This window comes from Oncorhynchus clarkii, chromosome 26 (genome assembly GCF_045791955.1).
Source record: "Oncorhynchus clarkii lewisi isolate Uvic-CL-2024 chromosome 26, UVic_Ocla_1.0, whole genome shotgun sequence".
Lineage (NCBI taxonomy): Eukaryota > Metazoa > Chordata > Actinopteri > Salmoniformes > Salmonidae > Oncorhynchus > Oncorhynchus clarkii.
In genome coordinates this window covers 38,043,772-38,066,577 of record NC_092172.1, presented here as the reverse complement: position 1 = coordinate 38,066,577, position 22,806 = coordinate 38,043,772, and the positions used below count along the sequence as shown (strand labels likewise).

Sequence of the window (22,806 nt, the reverse complement as noted above, 5' to 3'; positions counted from 1 at the left end):
AGTACTAGTAGTAGGCAGTAGCCTGTTTAATCAGTATGGAATGATGCTTGCAGCAGACTACCACCTACTGTGATTCTGCTCATTACTCTACGGCACATGTGTCAAACACATTCCACGGAGTGCCGAGTGTATGCCGGTTTTCACTCCACCCTTGTACTTGATTTATGATTTAAGGTCACTAATTAGTAAGGAACTCCCGTCATCTGGTTGTCCAGGTCTTAATTGTGGAATGAGTTTGACACCACTGCTCTATGGCCTTTGGTGCAGTGTGTGTGTTTCTACAATATCCTGTAATGCCATAGCCCAGGAACTGCTCTTTGCAGTATAGTGCACATCACCATCCATCAAGCTTGAGGCCTAGACATGGCTCAATAGAACCGTTGTGAGACGCCCAACAGAAGAGGTTTGTCAGAGAAACAGGATGCAGTCTGTGTGTCTGTCTCTAACAGAGAGACTGTTAGTGTGTCTATCCTGTCTGCAGACAGGGATCAACCCCCATACGAAAGGTCGTAGTTCACTCCCAGCTCATCTGCCCATCTGTCTGCCCTGTAGAAGACCCCACTGGCTTTTTTTTAGTTTTTTCAGTCAACAAACAATTGTCTGTGGATAATATTGTAGCTGTAGCCATGGCTCCTGAAACAGCCTCCAGAATTATACATGTATTTTTACATCACAATGTAGTAAGGTTATGGGACTGCAATTTCGGTTGATGGGTGATTACATTTTTGTTATCAGATTTCTTTTCGAAAGCAAATTTTATTTTTAACCGTTGTCTAGAAATGCAACCAAACTTCTGTAAGCACCGATGCTCAACGGAAGGATAGGGTTTTCTAGTTCCTGTGGTTGGATGACGCACCACCCACAGAGTAGCATCTGCACAAAGGAAACAGGCAAATGCAGAACATCTCTCTAAATAGTGTTGTGGTTGTGGTCTCTGGTGTAATCTCACAGGCTGCATAACAACTTGTTTTCCTTGTTTTAATATGCGGGCTAGTAAAATGTCTATTGTGTTCTAGCAGTTCACTACCTCGTAGGATCCATCCAGTAGTGACTTGAAGGCCAACCGCTTACTGTTGTAATTTGACCGTACAAAACCCTTCAGGCGTTTAGCCTTTAGTCTTCGCTTCAAAGAAGAACCTCATACAGGCTCGAGTGTTGTGTGAAAGCCTCCAATAACATGGGGGGGTGGGGGGGAGAAACTATGACGTGACCAATTTGGGGGTTTGGTTCTCGTATTTGAATAAATACCGGGGTCGTGTTAATGCAGACCTCTGCGTTTTTCAAATAATTTTTTTTAAATTTTTTTTTTATTAAACGCATAAGAAAGGATGCGTTTTATAAATGCAGATCTAAAATGCTTATTGTAATTTCTGCTGTCACCAGACTCATTTTGTGCTTCAGTAGAACGGCATTCTATCAGCAGACAGCGCTCTGACTGGTGTAGTCTACTTTTCTCTGGTACTTTTCTCAGTGTAGTCTACCTTTCTCTGGTACTTTTCTCAGTGTAGTCTACTTTTCTCTGGTAAAATGCCAGATTAACTTCAAGCAAAACATTAGGAAATGTAGCTGGCTGTATTCTTTCTATAATAAACATTTAGCAATATGATGGACATGCATCGTTTTAGCAAAAAATACCTTGATTTTTCATTGTCATCCCATTTACTTGTGTTGCACTGTTGTTGTCATCTGAAGAAAATGTATGTATTTTATGCCGACTGTGTTGCAGGAAAACTATAGTTCTACTCCCCTGATCACTCTATTGAAGCAAAAAAACTATTGACTTTATATATAAAACGCAGGTGAACATGTTTAAAACGCAGATTTTGTGATGGTCTGCGTTTTGACATTACCTCTGGAATACAGCAGACTCTGCTTAGCAAATAGCGAGTAGCCTATACGAACAACTGTATCAGTTCTCTGTTATGGAATTGTACTCATTTCCTACTAGAGATTTATCATGTCATACTATTTGCAGATTAAATAGTTGCATAATGCACAAATGAGTAAACAAATCTAAGCCTAGCGTTAGCAAATTACCCATAAAGCCTGCATGTTTTTCAGCTTCTTGTCTACACATTGGCTATCCCAATCACCTTTTTGTAGTCCTGGAATGATAGGGGTGTGTTTGGGTGGGATTTCATCCTGCTGAGCAGTGGATGGCGGCTTCCTGGTTTGTTGTCAGGTTTTTCCCTTTGGTGTGAGAAGGTTTATGACTATAGAGAGGGCGGGAAGACAGAATCCTTCCAGGCTCAGCACAGCTTATCTGGATTTCTGCTCCCAGACTCAGCCTCTCTCTCTCTCTCTCTCTCTCTCGCTCTCTCTCTCTCTCTCTCTCTCGCTCTCTCTCTCTCTGAGCTTGAGTGGGTGACCTTGACAAGAATGTGGCTTATTATTGTAATCGATGCCGTTGTTTTGTAATGACTTTCTGTCAGAGTGGGAGGCTGGGCATGGGGGAGGGAATATCCAGTATTTTCCACCACACAGATGGGACTTTGTTGGAACAGGTCAGGGTAGTATTGACATTTGTGTTTCTTATAACAAGGCCAGACTCAATTCATTGGATATTCACAGTAAATATTTAGTTGATAATGAAAAAGAGCTGTAATGATATTGGTATCGCATGGCAAAAAGGAAAACCCAAAGCAACACTTTGGTCCTTTTAAAAACCGGCTATATGTTAAATGTGTGCTATAGCCTGGAAAATAAATACATGTGACTCTGGAAGACAACATAATTACGTTTGTTTTCAGCATTAGGGTTGTTTCCCTAAATAGAGTAAATCCACTTGGCGTTTTGTTTCCTTGCCATGATACTAAGGAGTATTGAGATACTGGTATCGTCCCGGCCCTATAACCAAGGCTGCCCAGCAGCAGAATCACATTGTTCTCTGTTGTTTAACTACCAGTAGCACTATGAATGGAACTCCACACTGCCAAGCTTGCGAACTAGGCAAGGGAAATACTTCCTCTTTCTCTTATAGCAGTGGGGGAGTAAATGGTTGCAGGCAATTTCCCACGCAGTCATCCACCACCTTGTTCTGCAGCAGTACATAGTTGCTACTAAGGGAAGGAGGCTGCTTCCAGTCTTCACAATATATCCTCTGACTCCAGCCTACCACACCATACTCCAGTCCTGCCCAACCCCCCACCCTGAAAGCTAGCAAACAATACCAGGCACAGGCACAGCCAGCTGCGCCGAAGGAAAGTGGGAGGTTTGGGGGGCAGGGTCAAGCTGGATCTAACTTTGACAAGAGAATAGTGTACCAAAACACCTGCTGGGTGCAAGCCAGCCAACCAGCCAGCCAGACACATCTCAGAGCTGAGGAGGTACAGCTGCAGTCCACCTCCCTGAAAATGAGTTTACGTTAGCAAATTAGAATGAGCTTTCCCCAAGCGGTGCGAGTTAGTCTATTGCCAGGATGCTGTTGTGGCTAAGGGAGAAAGACGGTCACCTCATGGAACTGAGGTCTTGCTCTCTTAGCTACTGATCGGTGCATTAGAGTCAGGTAGGGAGATATGAACGTCAAGCACATTTTACCTCCGTAGTTGGAATTGATGTTTGATTGGCGTGATCAAACTAGGTCTATTCTGGAGAAATAGTTATCATGGCAGTTTATATTTGTAATGTTTTCTATTTGTCTGGCCTAGTTTTTCCTCAACCCTTGGACACAGTATAAGCTGTAGTATGGCCTTCACGATGAGCCATTGCAATACTTTGACAATCCCAAGGAGGTTATTTATTGTGGAACAGCATGGTCAGTCCCGGCTGATTTGATGGAAGCCTACATCTGAATGGTAAGCTGTAAGCCCATCACCTTATATTGGTTGTTGTGCCGCCTACAGATAAGATGCTTAGCCTCCACTCACTCACTCACTCACTCACTCACTCACTCACTCACTCACTCACAAATGTAAAGCTCTTCTGCTTTCTTTCATAAGGGTGGAGTAGAGTTACTTGAGGAATGTGTTGCCCGTCTGGATGCCCCAACGAGGCACCGCTTTTAGACTGGGTGTTTAATCTTTCATTGTCGATGTTGAAAGTGCTAAATTAGTGGTTGCTAATTTCCCCCTCTCTTCTGCCTGACCTAGCTGCCTCAGAGGCGTCAGTGCCGTTTATGATTTAGGCTGAGCTGTGTTGTGCTTCGGGGCCTTCAATGTTTTGCAAGAATTCTGGCTCAATTGTTTGTTTGATGTGCCTGTCAGTTAGGCTTGTAGGGATTTAAATGAGCTTTTGTGTGAGTTTGTCTCCATTAGAGCAGACAATCTGTTTGTCTGAACGCAGAGCTACGAAAGGTAGAAATGATGGATGTAAATGTCAGTACATTCTGCTGCTGACTAACCATCCCTCATTAACCGGTCAACAAACGGTACGTTTTTCCCCCCAAAAATGAAATACCGTGACCAACAGAAAATATGATGCATGTATCAGGGATGGACTTAATGAAAACATGCAACAATAGCAAGACTATTGTCTGACAGGGCCTAATAAAAAGTCATTTTCAAACATTTGCCAAAATTCAGTTTGTTGGAGTTGGAAACAGTGCAGCGGTTCTGTATGTGACAGCAATGAAGCTCTCTGTTAGAAACCTAGAATGAGGGGAATTCAATAGCAACAACTAGGATGGGTTGCTCCTGAATTGGTGCGTCGGTCGAAGGCATTGCATCTCAGTGCAAGATAGTACCTGGTTCCATTCCAGGCTCTCACATCCGGCCGTGTTTGGGAGTCACATAGAGCGACGCACAGTTGGCCCAGCGTCGTCCGGGTTTGGGAGTCACATAGAGCGACGCACAGTTGGCCCAGCGTCGTCCGGGTTTGGGAGTCACATAGAGCGTCGCACAGTTGGCCCAGCGTCGTCCGGGTTTGGGAGTCACATAGAGCGACGCACAGTTGGCCCAGCGTCGTCCGGGTTTGGGAGTCACACAGCGCGACGCACAGTTGGCCCAGCGTCGTCCAGGTTTGGGAGTCACACAGAGCGACGCACAGTTGGCCCAGCGTCGTCCGGGTTTGGGAGTCACATAGAGCGACGCACAGTTGGCCCAGCGTCGTCCAGGTTTGGGAGTCACATAGAGCGACGCACAGTTGGCCCAGCGTCGTCCGGGTTTGGGAGTCACATAGAGCGACGCACAATTGGCCCAGCGTCGTCCGGGTTTGGCCGGAGTAGGCCGTCATTGTAAATAAGAATTTGTTCTTAACTGACTTGCCTAGTTATAGGTAAAATAAATATGACTAGGATGGTGCCGACAACAAAAGAAGGTTGAAAATAATTCTATGCATCAAGTTCCCATTATAAAGTGATGTGTGATTCCCAGATAGCATGCCTGCCTAACCTTCAATATATCCTATACACTCCAATGGTGATTGAGAAATGAAAATGTGCTCTTTTTACATTTAAAAAAAATGTGTGTTTCATCAAAACAGTTTAACATGGGATTGCATTAAGAAGGGTTATTTGTTGCGCAATGACTGGGCTTATAAAAGCCTGTTTCACTCCAGTAGCAGCTTTTTGGGGAGGCAGGTAGCCTAGTGGTTCGTGTTGGGCCAGTAAACGAAAGTTTGCTAGATTGAATCCCTGAGCTGACAAGGTAAATATCTATCCTTCTGCCCCTGAACAGGCAGTTAACCCACTGTTCCAATGCCGTCATTGTAAATAAGAATTTGTTCTTAACTGACTTGCCTAGTTAAATAAAGGTTAAATAAAGAATTATAAAAATTGAGGAGCTTCTCACACTGACAGGTGATAGGCTTTTCCATTCCTCAAACTAGTCTCCGTATGCTGTGTGATGATGAGATACGTGATGACTAACGAAAATACCTCCCTTATCCACACACTGTCTTGGGTCTTCTGTCTGCCTCGGTCACCTTCACTCTCATTCACACTTCTTGTAGGACAGGGAGGAATCTAGTGTCTCTATGTGAAGCACCTGCTGTTCTTTCATCACTGAATACAGATGTCTCTTCAGGTAAAGCTCTTCACATCTGCCTCAAGTGGCTCCTCTGGCTGGTTTACCTTCCCTGACTCTGTGCTTTAGCCTTGGGCAACATTGGGTGGTGTCAGGTTGACACTGTCTTTGTTTGCTTAGGAAGAGTTCCTTAATTTGCAAGGAAGTGCTATGTTTCGTTCCACTTAGTAACAGGTGAGCTGCAACCCAAAGCGATTGTTAAGGACTGTTAGATTGATGGTAGCCCACATGGTACATTTACATCTCATATTTATGGGGCGGAAGGCAGCCTAGTGGTTAGAGCGTTAGACTAGTAACCGAAAGGATGCAAGATTGAATCCCTGAGCTGACAAGGTAAAAATCTGTTGTTTTGCCCCTGAACAAGGCAGTTAACTCACTGTTCCTAGACCGTCATTGAAAATAAGAATTTGTTCTTAGCTGACTTGCCTAGTTAAATAAAAGGTAATAAAAAAATAAAATGTTTTTATAGATGTGTTCTTATCTCAGATTCCCCTGTTTGGCTCACCTAGTCACAGTTTCTTAATCTAGGTTGTCTTGCTTGGCTTCTAGGCTACATTCTAGTTCCTTTAAATATATGATCTGAAGGTATGCCTTGTGAGATGTTCTTGTAAAGATTGTCAGAAGCAGAATTGTAATATATTTTTTTACATCTAGGCTAGTATGCGGAACCCCATATCAGCCATATTGTTTGATGTAGCCCATTTAATCTCGGGGAGAAAAAAATCCACTTGAAACCTGGGCTCAGGCCTATACATTCAAAGGAGCCATATGGCATAGAGCATATTTATTGTGTATGTTATTTACATGAAATGAGCAACTGGCTTACTGTTCATGGTTATGGGTGACTGAATTCATCACAGCTTAGTTTCTCTTCTGTTTTATTTATGAGTGCTACAAGTGTGGTTCTAAAAGCCTACAGTTAGCAGCTGAAACAGAGTTGCCTAGAAACCGAAAGTGCCCGTTTAGCAGCTGGTGGTAATGGGTCTACTTCTCAGGTTGTTTGTATTCTCTGTGTAGTTCTCTTGCAGTGTCTGGAAGCTTCAGCGTCTGCAATATTGTCAAGCAGCCTTAAACAGTCTCTGGAAGCTTGCTACATCCAAGGTTGTCATACTAGGCTTTCAGTCACCTCAAATGTGAGGGGTATAACCATTTTTTTTGTTTTCTGAGGATCATTGGTTTGCTATATGTACTGCAATTTGTGCACTCGGTCCAAGTCTATCTTTTGCATATGAGTCATCGCAATCGATGCAGTACTAGAGAATCTCTAAGTAGGCTAACATGGCTTGAGAGGATCAAATGACTTACCCGAGACGTAGTGTCCTCATTGAAACTGCAGCATAGGGACACAATCAGTGTGGCAATATTCACATTAGCGTTTGATTGCAGGAAGGCTTTATTTCAAGAGAACATCAAGCACAGCTGTTTTCATCCACTGTCTTGTACCAGGAAACTAGGCTACTGTGTGTTAAAGTAAACATGAAGATGTACTGACTAATCTAATAAGGAACATGGCTGCTGTTCTCCATGAACCACTGTGCTTGACTGGTAGCCGATGATGCAGAGAGGGGGACTGGTAGCCGATGATGCAGAGGGGGGGACTCTGGACTCTCACGGCTCAGTCATTCAGGTGAAGGGTCACCTCTGATGGCCTGACTCCAGGGAAGCCACCGATCCACAAAGCACTTTCCCTGGCATCAAAATGAATTGTAGAACTGAAGTGGAAACATGCAGTTTGGCAATTATCTAAGACTACGGGCAGTTTATTTCCTGCTTAATCAATCATATCCTCACACGTTTCCTCTTCTTTGCTTTCGTTCTTTCTTTCTCTGGTGTTAAGATTGAATTCCTCATACCTCACCCACGCTGAAAATGGATACGGATGACTGTTCAACGCTCAACATACCTCGTAGTAACTGATGTTTTGCATAAGCCAGGGGGCCGTGTTTGAGGTCTGGAGTTGTTTGTTGCGGAGTTTCAACAGGGCAGGAGGCATTACAGTTGATGGCATAACCTTGTTACTGTCGCTATGGGATTTGCCGTTTCATTCTTTTTCATCCTATTGTACACTTAAGTAGGATCAGTCATTCAGAAAAACTAGACCCAATATTTATGTCCCTGAGTGTAAGCAAATGACTAATTACTGGGAGGCTCCATCACAGAGCTTGCCTTCATTACTGGGACTCTCCAACACAGAGCTTGCCTTCATTACTGGGACGCTCCAACACAGAGCTTGCCTTCATTACTGGGACGCTCCAACACAGAGCTTGCCTTCATTACTGGGACGCTCCAACACAGAGCTTGCCTTCATTACTGGGACGCTCCAACACAGAGCTTGCCTTCATTACTGGGACGCTCCAACACAGAGCTTGCCTTCCATTACTGGGACGCTCCAACACAGAGCTTGCCTTCATTACTGGGACGCTCCAACACAGAGCTTGCCTTCATTACTGGGACGCTCCAACACAGAGCTTGCCTTCATTACTGGGACGCTCCAACACAGAGCTTGCCTTCATTACTGGGACGCTCCAACACAGAGCTTGCCTTCATTACTGGGACGCTCCAACACAGAGCTTGCCTTCCATTACTGGGACGCTCCAACACAGAGCTTGCCTTCCATTACTGGGACGCTCCAACACAGAGCTTGCCTTCATTACTGGGACGCTCCAACACAGAGCTTGCCTTCATTACTGGGACGCTCCAACACAGAGCTTGCCTTCATTACTGGGACGCTCCAACACAGAGCTTGCCTTCCAGTCCAAACAGCCTGATTTGATTCAGCTTGCGTTGTTATTTCTTTCAGAGGACTATCTGATTTTGCCGTTCTGATACGGTTATTCGATCCACAAAAGAGAACCCATCTGGTCCAAGGCAAGCTCCGAGGTTTTGTTAAATGAGATAAAGATTAGGTTAACTACTCCCTTTTCCAAAACACTAATTGTTCCCTCTGACAAACAAAGCTGGGTCTTGTCTTTGTGTTTTGTCACTGTTGTATCTCTGGATGAGTTTGTACTGTAGCTAAGTTGATTCAATTTGGGGTTCAAATGAATTTTACAGCCAGTTGATCCATCTGGGATATCTCAACCTGTCAATCTAGAAGTATGCCTACGTTGTTTCCAGAAAGCATAGCCTACTCTTCTGTACTGGTGTATCCTACTTACTCAACCTTTGTCATGGGGCGGATCCTACTTACGCAACCTTTGTCATGGGGCGGATCCTACTTACGCAACCTTTGTCATGGGGTGGATCTACTGATATGACACTGCAGCGTAACAACCCTGACGGGTGTGTTGATATGACACTGCAGCGTAAGGACGCGGCAAGGGATGCTGTCTGGACTGGCAGCCTTGTGAGGGTTAGCACGCTTACTCACGGGCCTCCCGAGTGGTGCAGCGATGTAAGGCACTGCATCGCAATGCTAGCTGTGTCACTACAGATCCTGGTTCGATCCCAGAATGTCGCAGCCGGCCGTGACCGGGAGACCCATAAGGTGGTGCACAATTGGCTCAGCATAGTCCGGGTTAGGGGAGAGTTTGGCCGGCCCAGTTGTCCTTGTCCCATCGCGCTCTAGTGACTCCTGTGGCGGGCTGGGCGCAGTGCACGCTGACTCGGTCGCCAGTTGTACGGTTTTTCCTCCGACACATTGGTGCGGCTGGCTTCCGGGTTAAGCAAACATTGTGTCAAGAAGCAGGGGTCGTGTTTCGGAGGACGCATGGCTCTCGACCATTGCATCTCTCGAGTCCGTACGGGAGTTGTAGCGATGGAACAAGACTGTAACTACCAATTGGATAACATGAAATTGGGGAGAAAAAGGAGTAAAGCTTGTCCGGGAGCTGGTTTTCTCTTGATGATCTGTGATTCTCTGGAGTCTCGTGACTGAGCCGTTAACCTCTAGTGACTCCCCATCCCGCATGAAGGGAGCGTAATCATCGACTGACACTAATTAGCATAACGCAACGGACATAAATATTCCTAGAAAATATTCCTATTCATGAAAATCACAAGTGAAATATATTGAGACACAGCTTAGCCTTTTGTTAAAATGCGACCCCACTTTGTCGCTGTACTGACGTGTTTGATTGCCTTACGGAGGGCATAGCTGGACTGTTTTGTGTTCGATCATATTCCCAGTCACCTTGTCATGGTTAAATGCGGTGGTTTGCGCTTTCAGTTTTGCATGAATACTGCCACCTAGCCACAGTTTGTAGTTTGGATAGGTTTTAATTGTCACAGTGGGAACAACATCCCCTGTACACTTCCTGATGAAGTCACTGTGTCAGTGTATACGTCAATATTATTCTGAGGCAACACAAAACATGTACCAGTCCGCGTGAAAATAGTCTTGAAGCATGGATTCCGATTGGTCAGACCAGCTTTGAATAGACTTCAGCACAGGTACTTCCTATTTTGAGTTTCTGCCTATAGAATGGGGAGGAGAAACCCAGACAGGTGTGTTGATATTTACAGCGTAAATCCCTTTGTAATCCTTGCCCTAGCCATAAGCTCAGTTTCTGAATTCCAATAAACAAATTGAAGCCAAGGTTTATGTTCAGCAAAAAGTGCAGCAGCATCCCCAGTCGGAAAATTACTGTGAGAAGATGAACTGAAAATCCATGCGAAGATGAACTGAAAATCCATGCAAAGATTTTCCTCTCAATCTAATACATTTAGTCATTCTGTCAGCAACTTGGTATGCTCCACATCACTCCCCAATCCATTCAAAATCCTTTCACTCAGCTAAACATCTTTCTTTGCCATTGTGGCTTTCTCAAGAAATTGGCATGGGGCTGTTTTTGAAGGGAGGGCTCGCGTGACACTGCAGAAACCTCTCAAACATTGTTGTTTGGGGGAGTTTTTATAAACCAGACTGTAAATCCTGTGGGAGGGTAAAGCTACTCAATTCAGTGTTGGCTGAGTGTTGAGGCAGAGACTTGTTTAATCTAGCAGTTTTGTCCTTTCCTCAGCATGCGGCTTTTGGAACCCCAGAATGGACAAGCACTTCACTGTGTGTGGACAGCCTGCCACGGAATGAAAGTGTTTGTTGTTTTGTACGGAGTATGAGGGAACCTAGAAATAGAGTTAGTCATTTCTTGTCGTTTCCCTGCACCTCTGGTTCAGGAGGATGTCCTTTCCATTTCATTCTCCTTAGTCATTCAATACATGAAGCAACTTATCAATGAAAGTAGTCTAAATGTATCAAGTCATTTATCATGGTATTTTATATTCTTGGACAGGCATGGTGAATAGAATTTCGCAGTCCCGTATCATTCAGACAGTAAGATCGTTCAAGAGTATCTAAATTGTTATCACCCTCCGAGATCCTCAAGTTGGTGATGTACCCAACTGTTCCAGCCTCTCACCACGCACAAGGAAACAACCACTCAAGGACCAGGAACCAACCATGCTTTCATTGTTGATACCTTCAGCCTCTCTGCTCTCATAGAGGATCACTTAACATTTGCCTTGAACTTAAGTGGAACAAGCAATAATGCAAAATGTGCTTGTCTGTTCTGTTCACCATTCAGCCCTGTGCCTAAGTGAACACTACTACTGTACTATGCTCAAAGTACAGAGGATGTTAATGTCTTCGTGACCTTTAAACTCTTCAGTTCAGAGGTTGGCTAAATTAATCCACTGTGAACATGAGAACATTTACTCCAGTATTAAAATCCCTATAGAATTTCTAAGACATGATTTACACTCCAACAGACTCTGAGGCCCCAGCACCCAGCGTCTTAGAGGAGCTTCTGTTGAGGCCCCAGCACCCAGCGTCTTAGAGGAGCTTCTGTTGAGGCCCCAGCACCCAGCGTCTTAGAGGAGCTTCTGTTGAGGCCCCAGCACCCAGCGTCTTAGAGGAGCTTCTGTTGAGGCCCCAGCACCCAGCGTCTTAGAGGAGCTTCTGTTGAGGCCCCAGCACCCAGCGTCTTAGAGGAGCTTCTGTTGAGGCCCCAGCACCCAGCGTCTTAGAGGAGCTTCTGTTGAGGCCCTAGCACCCAGCGTCTTAGAGGAGCTTCTGTTGAGGCCCTTGCACCCAGCGTCTTAGAGGAGCTTCTGTTGAGGCCCCAGCACCCAGCGTCTTAGAGGAGCTTCTGTTGAGGCCCCAGCACCCAGCGTCTTAGAGGAGCTTCTGTTGAGGCCCCAGCACCCAGCGTCTTAAAGGAGCTTCTGTTGAGGCCTCAGCTCCCAGCATCTTAAAGGAGCTCTCTGAGACCTTGTGGTGAACAAAATACCTCTCCTACTGATGCTTAGTGGTTGCCATCTGGGGAATCCCTTTAATTCAACACTTCCTGGATACTTAACCTGTCATCGTCACCCTGTTGTTTCTAATGTTGTTTCCATGCCACCACGACGGCCTCATTAGTTTCCCAGGGATCTAAAGGAGGCTGTAAAATGAGTCACAGCCCAACTTGTGATCATACTTGCCTCCAATTTACAAAGGAAATATTATCGAGGACAAGCGGCCGATTCTCTCCAGGGTAGTTTATTTTAGCCCTCTGTAGCCCGCTTGTTTTATTTACTTTCCATCTAGTCGATCTAGAAATCAAGAATGAGCAATGAGCGGACTGCAGTGTAGGAAATAATATTATTCTGCAGGAAGTTGCAGGACTAGCCAACTTCTGTAATGCCTGTCTGGAAACGTGGTTTGAGAAGCAAAGTGCATTAGAAGAGTTGTGTTCTGTTCTGTTTGCGTCTGTCATTACATGGCTTTCACTTTGAGGATAGGGTTATTTGTGTAGGCTTGTCTGCTGGCTCACTGTGTCTCCATAAGGCCCAGGAACAGAACAGGTTGACAGCAGGCTGATTACCTGTCCTGTCTCATTCACTCAGCACACTGCAGCCACAGTTTGGCCACGTCATGCATCATAAACTGACACAGAGTGATTACGATGTCATTAGGCCCCTCTCACTGCAGCTCGCCGCCACATTGATTTGCTAGCTCCTCTCTCCTAGGGAGTGAACAAATACCTTTCGGAGGCTAGTAGGGAGAAATGGCCTTTTCAAGCGCATTTCAAAAGCCATTTGGAAAGATTAATATATTTTACAGTAGAAATAATGTACATATATTGTCTCCCCACAAATATACCTACAGATCAAACTGGAATGATGGTATTCTGAGTATTCAGGCTCCATTCTGTCACACGGTTTCGGCCACATTCTGTCACACGGTTCCGGGTTCATTCAAGGGTTTTTCTTTTTTACTATTTTCTACATTGTAGAATAATAGTGACGACCCAAACTACGAAATAACACATATGGAATCATGTAGTAACCAAAAAAGTATTAAACAAATCAAAATATATTTTATATTAGAGTTTCTTCAAAGTAGCCACCCTTTGCCTTGATGACAGCATTGCACTCTCTTGGCATTCTCTTAACCTCTCTAGGGGGCGTGGGACGGTAGCGTTCCACCTGGCCAACATCCAGTGAAATTGCAGAGCGCCAAATTCAAATTCAAAAACAGAAATACTCATTATAAAAATTCATAAAACATACTAGTGTTATACATCGGTTTAAAGATTAACTTCTTGTTAATCCAACCATTGTCAGATTTCAAAAAGGCTTTACGGTGAAAGCATACCATGCGATTATCTGAGAACAGCGCCCAGCAGACAAATCATTACAAACAGTTACCAACCAAGTAGAGGAGTTACATTTTATCGCTATTTTGACTTGTGTATCACTTCGATGATCTTCATATGGTTGCACTCACAAGACTCCCATTTACTCAAATGTTTGTTTTGTCCGATAAAGTCCCTCTTTGATGGAATAATTTGTATGTTTAAGATAATGACTAAAGTGTTCCACCCTGAAACTGTAACTGTGTGAAATGTGTTAGAATCATAAGAATATAATCTAATGATGTGTGTAGTTAGAATTATAACTAGGGCATTGTATTCTTTTGTAGCTATGCAAGCAGGGAGCAACTATGAGACGAGAACTATGTATGGGGATAGTGGGAAAAATTCTGGCTGCCTAAGCAGGGAGTAAGTAGCCTATGATAAGAAACTTGTGTGTGTATAACAAGGTTCGCTCTGCACTTGGAGGGCAGAGCGCTCTCTGAATAAAGGATTGATCTATTGCAGACTGGGACTTTGTCTAATTCTTCATTAACCAGAGCCTTACAACCTCTGGGAATTGGTCAAAGTTATAAAATAGTTCAGTTAGAACATTGGGATAAAAATTCTCGTGACACTCTTTATATCCAAAAACCTCCGTTTTGTTCAATAATCCGCAGGCTCAAAGGTAGTCAAAACAGGCAGACGAAAAATCCTAAAAGTATCAGTAAAGTTCGTAGAAGCATGTCAAACAATGTTTATAATCAATCCTCAGGTTGTTTTTAGTCATAATAATCTATATTTCAACCAGACAAAAGCTTCATCAATATAAAAGGAAAACAAGAAAGGCGCGCTCTCGGTTGTGCGCATGGAAAAACCTCTGGGACACTGCAGTGTCACTCACTCATTTTTCAGAATATAAGCCTGAAACAATTTCTAAAGATTGTTGACATCTAGTGGACGTCATAGGAAGTGCAATTTGAGTCCTAAGTCAATGGAATCTGTATAGGCTGTCAATGGAAAAACTACAAACATTTAAAAAAATCCCACTTCCTGGATGAATTTTTCTCAGGATTTCACCTGCCATTTCAGTTCTGTTATACTCACAGACATTATTTGAACAGTTTTAGAAACTTGAGTGTTTTCTATCCAAATCGACTAATTATATGCATATCTTAGCTTCTGGGCCTGACTAGCAGACAGTTTACTTTGGGCGCGCTTTTCATCCAGAGGTGAAAATAGTGCCCCCTACCCTAGTGAGGTTAACCAGCTTCATGAGGAATGCTTTTCCAAAAGTCTTGAAGGAGTTCCCACATATGCTGAGCACTTGTTGGCTGCTTTAACTTCACTCTGTGGTCCAACTCATCTCAAACCATCTCAATTGGGTTGAGGTCGGGTGATTGTGGAGGCTAGGTCATCTGATGCAGCACTCCATCACTCTCCTTCTTGGTCAGATAGCCCTTACACAGCCTGGAGGTGTGTTTTGGGTCATTGTCCTGTGGAAAACAAATAGTCCCACTAAGCACAAACCAGATGGGATGGTGTATTGATGCAGTATGCTGTGGTAGCCATGCTGATTGTGTGCCTTGAATTCTAAATAAATCAGACTGTCACCAGCAAAGCCCCATCACACCTCCTCCATGCTTCACGGTGGGAACCACACATGCAGAGATCATCCGTTCACCTTCTCTGCGGCTCACAAAGACACAACGGTTGGAAGCAAAAATCAAAGTATTTGGACTCATCAGACCAAAGGACAGTCTCATCTGAACAGTTACTATTGATGTATGTTACTTGACCTCTGAAGCATTTATTTAGGCTGTAGCCAGTGGGTTTGGATAACCTGTAGCCAGTGGGTTTGGCGACAAGTATGAAGCGAGGGCCAACCAACGAGAGCGAACAGGTCACAATGGTGGGTAGTGTATGGGGCTTTAGTGACAAAACGGATGGCACTGTGATAGACTGCATCCAGTTTGTTGAGTAGAGTTATCCTCCTCATGAGAGAAATTACAAAAATGTCTGAAAGATATCTGGGTTTTAGGTAACGGAATCACAAGGCAGAAAGCAATATTTATTAAACTTACAGAAAGTAAAACATTTCTCAAATGAAATATGTGATATTAGTTTGCTGTGGTGTTTTACGTCAACGTTATTGTGGTTTGATGTATTTCTGATACCGTAAGACGTTTTCTGGTAGATGTTTATCGACAAATCAAAGCCTTTTACTTCTGCCCCCAAAAAATGTGATGGAGTATGGTTGAAAAATGTATCTATCCTTCATTTCCCCAAAAGATGCACTCTTAGCTTTCATTATACACCCAATTTAATATGCTCCTATGAACTTCTCATGTTGATTCTCATGGGTCCTTTAACATGGAAATGCATAAAAGTGGTGGCAGGCAAATTGTTGTATTTAAACATTATTCATGCGGTCAATAGGCCTATAAGCTGCATGTCAATTGTTATTTACTCAAGCCTAATTGGATCCTGCATTTGCAAAAAAAAAAAATTGGAGCAGGGAGTGGTTTATGCCCAATTAATGCACAGTGTTTGGCTGTTCCTCACGCAGATCAGAGCTAATCATTTTGAAGCACTCTAATGTTGACTGCCTTGAATTAATGAGCACTGAGCTCAGTGTCACCATGGAGCTTAAATCAGCCAGTATCGCTCTCGCGCGGTATCTCTCTCTCTCTGATGCATTGAGCGCACACACACCGTCTCTCTTTTCCCTGTACCGTCATAGTGCCTCGGAATCAATTACTGTCCCTCGCCGCCTGTTCCTTCTCCACAACCAAGTCTTTAATTGAGGGAATTGGGGAGCGAGTCCATGAGATGATGTGGTGTCAGAGATCTGGCTGAATTAGTGAAGATCAGTCCATGAGAAGATGCGGTGTCAGATCTGGCTGAATTAGTGAAGATCAGTCCATGATATGATGCGGTGTCAGATCTGGCTGAATGAGTGATGATCAGTCCATGATATGATGTGGTGTCAGATCTGTGTGGCAAGAGAAGAGCGGGAGAGAGGAGAGGGAGACCAGAGAAGGGAGAGTGCTTAACACCAGCCTCTCGCTCCTTCTCTGACCGCCAGTGGTTGGGATTGAAGCAGTTCAATGCCTTCCTGTCTGCTAGTCATGGTGGTGGAGCAGAGAGAGGAAGGAGAGAGAGGGGCCAAGTCCACACAACAACCACCCTTTGACTAATCAAGGCATCAGTTTACATCAAGGCCTTACTGGCATTCCTGGATGTCTCCCATGCGTTGAGACGCACTTCCTCTCTGTGGCATCCCCTCCCACACAGTATCTGCTGCTGTATACAGAGCTTTTTAAGTGATGTGTCTCGTGTGTCTTCCCCCTTCTCTCTTGCAGATGGAATCTCCTGTCTCCACACCGGCCCCTCCCGCCCTCCACCTCCTGGCCGCCGTGGGCGACAACATCGCGTCCCCGTGCGAGCAGATAATGGTGCGCACGCGCTCGGTGGCGTCCAACACATCAGACGCGTCCCTGGCCACAGAGCCCGATTGCCTTGGTCCCTGCGAGCCCGGGACTAGCGTCAACCTGGAGGGCATTGTGTGGCAAGAGACCGAAGACGGTGAGTAGGCTAACATTAGCCACTGCATAGCTGGTGTTCCTTTTGAACAGACAAAACAGCTGTGTTGTATTGGGCCTCAACATGTTTTGTTCAGTCTGGGCCTTGAAGATAACAGAAAGCACTTGTTTTACTCTGCCCACGGGTAAAGACGCACAAGTGCATCACCTCTAACATTGGCTCATTCAAAGTTCAAGGTCTGTTGTTATTATAGTCCCACTAGCTTTCTCAGGAATTTGCCTAAAGGTTCATGTTATGCTGCAAAGACTGACCTATTGAAGGTCTCCTGACTCAAACCATGACTGGTGAAGCTGCTTTCAGTCAATGAAATCAAACAACTGTGGGCGGGTTTGGCCTGACTGTGGGCAGGTTTGGCCTCTTTACATTCCATGTTACACAATTCGGCCAATTTTAGCAGTAGTTGGCACTTGGCAGGTAGATGGGATCTTCTTGGATAGAAAGATGGGCAGTTCCTGGATGGCCTTAATGATTTATTAATATCCATACTCAACAGAACCCCTTGCTACATAAAGCCAGACTTCTTTTCAACTCTGCCTGATGGGTAGTAGGCCATTGGCAACTCTCCCACAACGTCGGTATGAGTGAAATGCTACTTCTTTGATCACACACATGCAATACATTCATTTCATTTGAAATGTGTATCACCAGCAGACCCAGTTTACAGGGCCTGAATAACTTCCCCTAATCTTCTGTCACACATGCAAAATAATGCAAACACCTAATCTTCAAAGCGGTGCATGTTCAATCGCTCGGTAGGCATGCGGGGTACAAATCGCCCACACAGCCACAGTCAGTGCACCCTTCGATGCGCTTGTTCTGAGCCACTGAATATAAAGGCCGCCGCCTCATCAACATTCCCAGTCCTCCATGGCGGCTCCAGCCATGGGCACTGGGTCTTATTCCTCCCAGTCCTCCATGGTGGCTCCAGCCGTGGCCACTGGGTCTTATTCCTCCCAGTCCTCCATGGCGGCTCCAGCCGTGGGCACTGGGTCTTATTCATCCCAGTCCTCCATGGTGGTTCCAGCCGTGGGCACTGGGTCTTATTCCTCCCAGTCCTCCATGGCGGCTCCAGCCTTGGGCACTGGGTCTTATTCATCCCAGTCCTCCATGGTGGCTCCAACCTCAGGGAGAGCACACAGCCAGCTGCCCCCTGACTCGGTCTCCCAGCAAGGGAAGAGAAAGCGACTGCCGGGTCAGGGAGGTTGTTGGGAAGATGAGGAGGAAGCTCCAAACAAGGCTACAACATCTGTTAGTGACATGTCTGTAGCTGCAAGCCAGCCAGCACCTACTATCAGTGCTGTTTGGTTCGCTCTCCCTGGGTGCTGTTTCAAATCAAATGTATTTGTCACATACACATGGTTATAAGATGTTAATGCGAGTGTAGCGAAATGCTTGTGCTTCTAGTTCCGACAATGCAGTAATAACCAACGCGTAATCTAGCTAACAATTCCAAAACTACTACCTTATACACACAAGTGTAAAGGGATAAAGAATATGTACATAAAGATATATGAATGAGTGATGGTACAGAACAAGATAGGCAAGATGCAGTAGATGGTATCGAGTACAGTATATACATATGAGATGAGTATGTAAACAAAGTGGCATAGTATAAAGTCGCTAGTGATATATGTATTACATAAAGATGCAGTAGATGATATAGAGTACAGTATATACATATACATGTGAGATGAGTAATGTAGGATATGTAAACATTATATTAAGTAGCATTGTTTAAAGTGGCTAGTGATATTATTTCCATGTGTTGGCAGCAGCCACTCAATGTTTGTGGTGGCTGTTTAACAGTCTGATGGCCTTGAGATAGAAGCTGTTTTTCAGTCTCTCGGTCCCTGCTTTGATGCACCTGTACTGACCTCGCCTTCTGGATGGTAGCGGGGTGAACAGGCAGTGGCTCGGGTGGTTGTTGTCCTTGATGATCTTTATGGCCTTCCTGTGACATTGGGTGGTGTAGGTGTCCTGGAGGGCAGGTAGTTTGCCCCCGGTGATGCGTTGTGCAGACCTCACTACCCTCTGGAGAGCCTTACGGTTGTGGGCGGAGCAGTTGCCGTACCAGGCGGTGATACAGCCCGACAGGATGCTCTCGATTGTGCATCTGTAGAAGTTTGTGAGTGCTTTTGGAGACAAGCCAAATTTCTTCAGCCTCCTGATGTTGAAGAGGCGCTGCTGCGCCTTCTTCACAACGCTGTCTGTGTGGGTGGACCAATTCAGTTTGTCTGTGATGTGTACGCCGAGGAACTTAAAACTGGCTACCCTCTCCACTACTGTCCCGTCGATGTGGATAGGGGGGTGCTCCCTTTGCTGTTTCCTGAAGTCCACAATCATCTCCTTTGTTTTGTTGACGTTGAGTGAGGTTATTTTCCTGACACCACACTCCGAGGGGCCTCACCTCCTCCCTTTAGGCCGTCTCGTCGTTGTTGGTAAACAAGCCTACCACTGTAGTGTTGTTCGCAAACTTGATGATTTGAGTTGGAGGCGTGCATGGCCACGCAGTCGTGGGTGAACAGGAAGTACAGGAGAGGGCTCAGAACGCACCCTTGTGGGGCCCCCGTGTTGAGGATCAGCGGGGTGGAGATGTTGTTACCTACCCTCACCACCTGGGGGCGGCCCGTCAGGAAGTCCAGTACCCAATTGCACAGGGCGGGGTCGAGACCCAGGGTCTCGAGCTTGATGACGAGTTTGGAGGGTACTATAGTGTTAAATGCTGAGCTGTAGTCGATGAACAGCATTCTCACAGGTATTCCACTTGTCCAGATGGGTTAGGGCAGTGTGCAGTGTGGTTGAGATTGCGTCGTCTGTGGACCTATTTGGGCGGTAAGCAAATTGGAGTGGGTCTAGGGTGTCAGGTAGGGTGGAGGTGATGTGGTCCTTGACTAGTCTCTCAAAGCACTTCATGATGACGGAAGTAAGTGCTGCGGGACGGTAGTCGTTTAGCTCAGTTACCTTAGCTTTCTCGGTCTCCCTGGGTGCTGTTTGGTTCGCTCTCCCTGGGTGCTGTTTGGTTCGCTCTCCCTGGGTGCTGTTTGGTTCGCTCTCCCTGGGTGCTGTTTGGTTCGCTCTCCCTGGGTGCTGTTTGGTTTGCTCTCCCTGGGTGCTGTTTGGTAGTGGTTGATAGACCCCAGTGTGTTAATGTGATTCCACTCTGCTGGGCTCAGGGAGGACGTTGCAGGGGGTCAGTGGTTTCAGAGCGGGCAGGAGGTGGGAGGGGGTCAGTTTCAGAGCGGTGAAGAGGTGGGATGGGGTCAGTGGTTTCAGAGCAGGTGGGAGGGGGTCAGTGGTTTCAGAGCAGGCGGGAGGGGGTCAGTGGTTTCAGAGCAGGCGGGAGGGGGTCAGTGGTTTCAGAGCAGGTGGGAGGGGGTCAGTGGTTTCAGAGGTGGGAGGGGGTCAGTGGTTTCAGAGGTGGGATGGGGTCAGTGGTTTCAGAGGTGGGATGGGGTCAGTGGTTTCAGAGGTGGGATGGGGTCAGTGGTTTCAGAGGTGGGAGGGGGCCAGTATTTTCAGAGCCGGGAGGAGGTGAGATGGGGTCAGTAGTTTCAGAGCAGGCATGGGGTCAGTGGTTTCAGAGGTGGGATGGGGTCAGTGGTTTCAGAGGTGGGAGGGGGCCAGTGGTTTCAGAGCAGGGAGGAGATGGGAGGGGGTCAGTAGTTTCAGAGCAGGGAGGAGGTGGGAGGGGGCCAGTGGTTTCAGAGCAGGGAGGAGGTGGGAGGGGGTCAGTGGTTTCCGAGCAGGGAGGAGGTGGGAGGGGGTCAGTGGTTTCAAAGCAGGGAGGAGGTGGGAGGGGGTCAGTGGTTTCAGAGCAGGGAGGAGGTGGGAGGGGTCAGTGGTTTCAGAGCGGGGGGATTGGGAGAAGCACTCTGTTCTGCAGGTGGAGACTGTTATGGTCCCCGGTGCTGGAGAAACATTTGGGGTTGCCAGGTTGCATATCCCCTCGCTTTGAAGCCAGTGTTTTGTCTCTGAAGTGGACAGATCTATATCTCAGTGACACCATGTGTGGGTGGACAGTGGAACAAACAAGTCCTCTGGTAGAGGTCACATGGGGAAAAGCACTTTAAAACACCTCCCCATAGCTTGTAACGCATCTCTACATTTTTTTGTGTTATTTTTTTTTGTAACCTTTTATTTAGTCAGGTAAGACAGGTAAGAACACATTTGATTTAATAATGGCATAGATTATCATATGCTAGTTTATCCACAGTTGAACAACAACCTACTGGCTAGGGTTTAATCGGAGCCCAAGTTACTCAGTTCCTTTTCAAGGCTCTATGTTCCCCTTCTCCCCCGAGAGAGACTTTAAAACAGACAACTTAACACATGGGAACCAAATTAGTAAACCAAGGCATGAGCAGAGCAACGCTACGCAGAGCCCCAGAGCCAATCAGAGAACAGTGCGATTAGCCGTGATGTTAAGCAGTTCTGCCTCCTGCATGGCAACTCTCACATGGAGCTGCTCAGGCATGCAGTGTGGCGAGCATGTAGCTTGTTTAGCATGCCGCACAACAGCTGCATTTTCACCTCTGCCTTTTGCCCTTGTGGGAGTCAATGAACAACAGACACCAGTTAAACGTCTGCACCTCGCCGGAATGAAGAGCGCCAGAGGAAGGAATGGTGGTTGAGGTGGGGGGAGGGAAAGAAGAATCTAGTCCCAAAAAAACATGCCCTGCTGGATTCACCTGTTCCCCAGGCTTCTGATATTATGTCTAGTCTCAGCATGAATGATTTATCCTACATCATTTGCGCTTAAAGGTAACAACCTAAATAGATTTGACCTCCAAAGGGCCACCTTTTAAAGGTAAGTTATGCATCCGTATGTGAATCAATTAGCTTTCCACCCATGTCAAGGAGCTGGTGCAGTCTCCACTCTCTCTGACACATTCAACCCTGAACATGAGAGAGGCGAAAAGAGAGAAGGAGAGTCTGGCATGGAGGTGTTTGAGTCGGGTGGCTTGCAGTGCAGGAAATGAAGACCAAGGGAGGAGCAGGAATGGTATTTTAAGGCTGAGGTCTGACACACATCCCTCAGCGTGGATATGGTGACAGGCTAGGGTCTCCGCTGCAGTGCCCTGGGCCAACCCTCCGACACACATCCCTCAGCGTGGATATGGTGACAGGCTAGGGTCTCCTCTGCAGTGCCCTGGGCCAACCCTCCGACACACATCCCTCAGCCTGGATATGGTGACAGGCTAGGGTCTCCTCTGCAGTGCGCTGGGCCAACCCTCCGACACACATCCCTCAGCGTGGATATGGTGACAGGCTAGGGTCTCCTCTGCAGTGCGCTGGGCCAACCCTCCGACACACATCCCTCAGCGTGGATATGGTGACAGGCTAGGGTCTCCTCTGCAGTGCGCTGGGCCAACCCTCTGACACACATCCCTCAGCGTGGATATGGTGACAGGCTAGGGTATCTGCTGGGCCAACCCTCCCGGGCCTCGCACGCCGCTGATACTACCAAAATGTCAGCTATGAAAATCGTAGGAAAGTTTATTGCTCTTGAAGCACGGCCCAGAAAGCCTCTCACTCCGAGGGCCAGGGAACACTGCTGATTCCCAGCCAACGCTGCAGCCCACGCCAAAGCTGTGTTACCCCTGTCAACCTCTCTTTCTCTCTCTCCACACACAGAGGGCTATTCCCCTAGCGGTCACACAGGCACCTTGCCTTAATAGATCAATAAT

General features: G+C 46.2%; 1 protein-coding gene across 2 annotated transcripts in view; it reads left to right on the top strand.

Annotated features, from left to right (window-relative positions):
- Positions 1-22,806, top strand: part of LOC139385169 (zinc finger protein 609-like) — a 91,461-nt gene that overhangs the window by 44,584 nt on the left and 24,071 nt on the right. For both annotated transcript variants that reach the window (XM_071130257.1, XM_071130255.1), the window contains exon 3: positions 16,879-17,101. In XM_071130257.1, the coding sequence (XP_070986358.1) occupies positions 16,879-17,101 (223 nt within the window). The remainder of the gene's footprint in view (positions 1-16,878; positions 17,102-22,806) is intronic.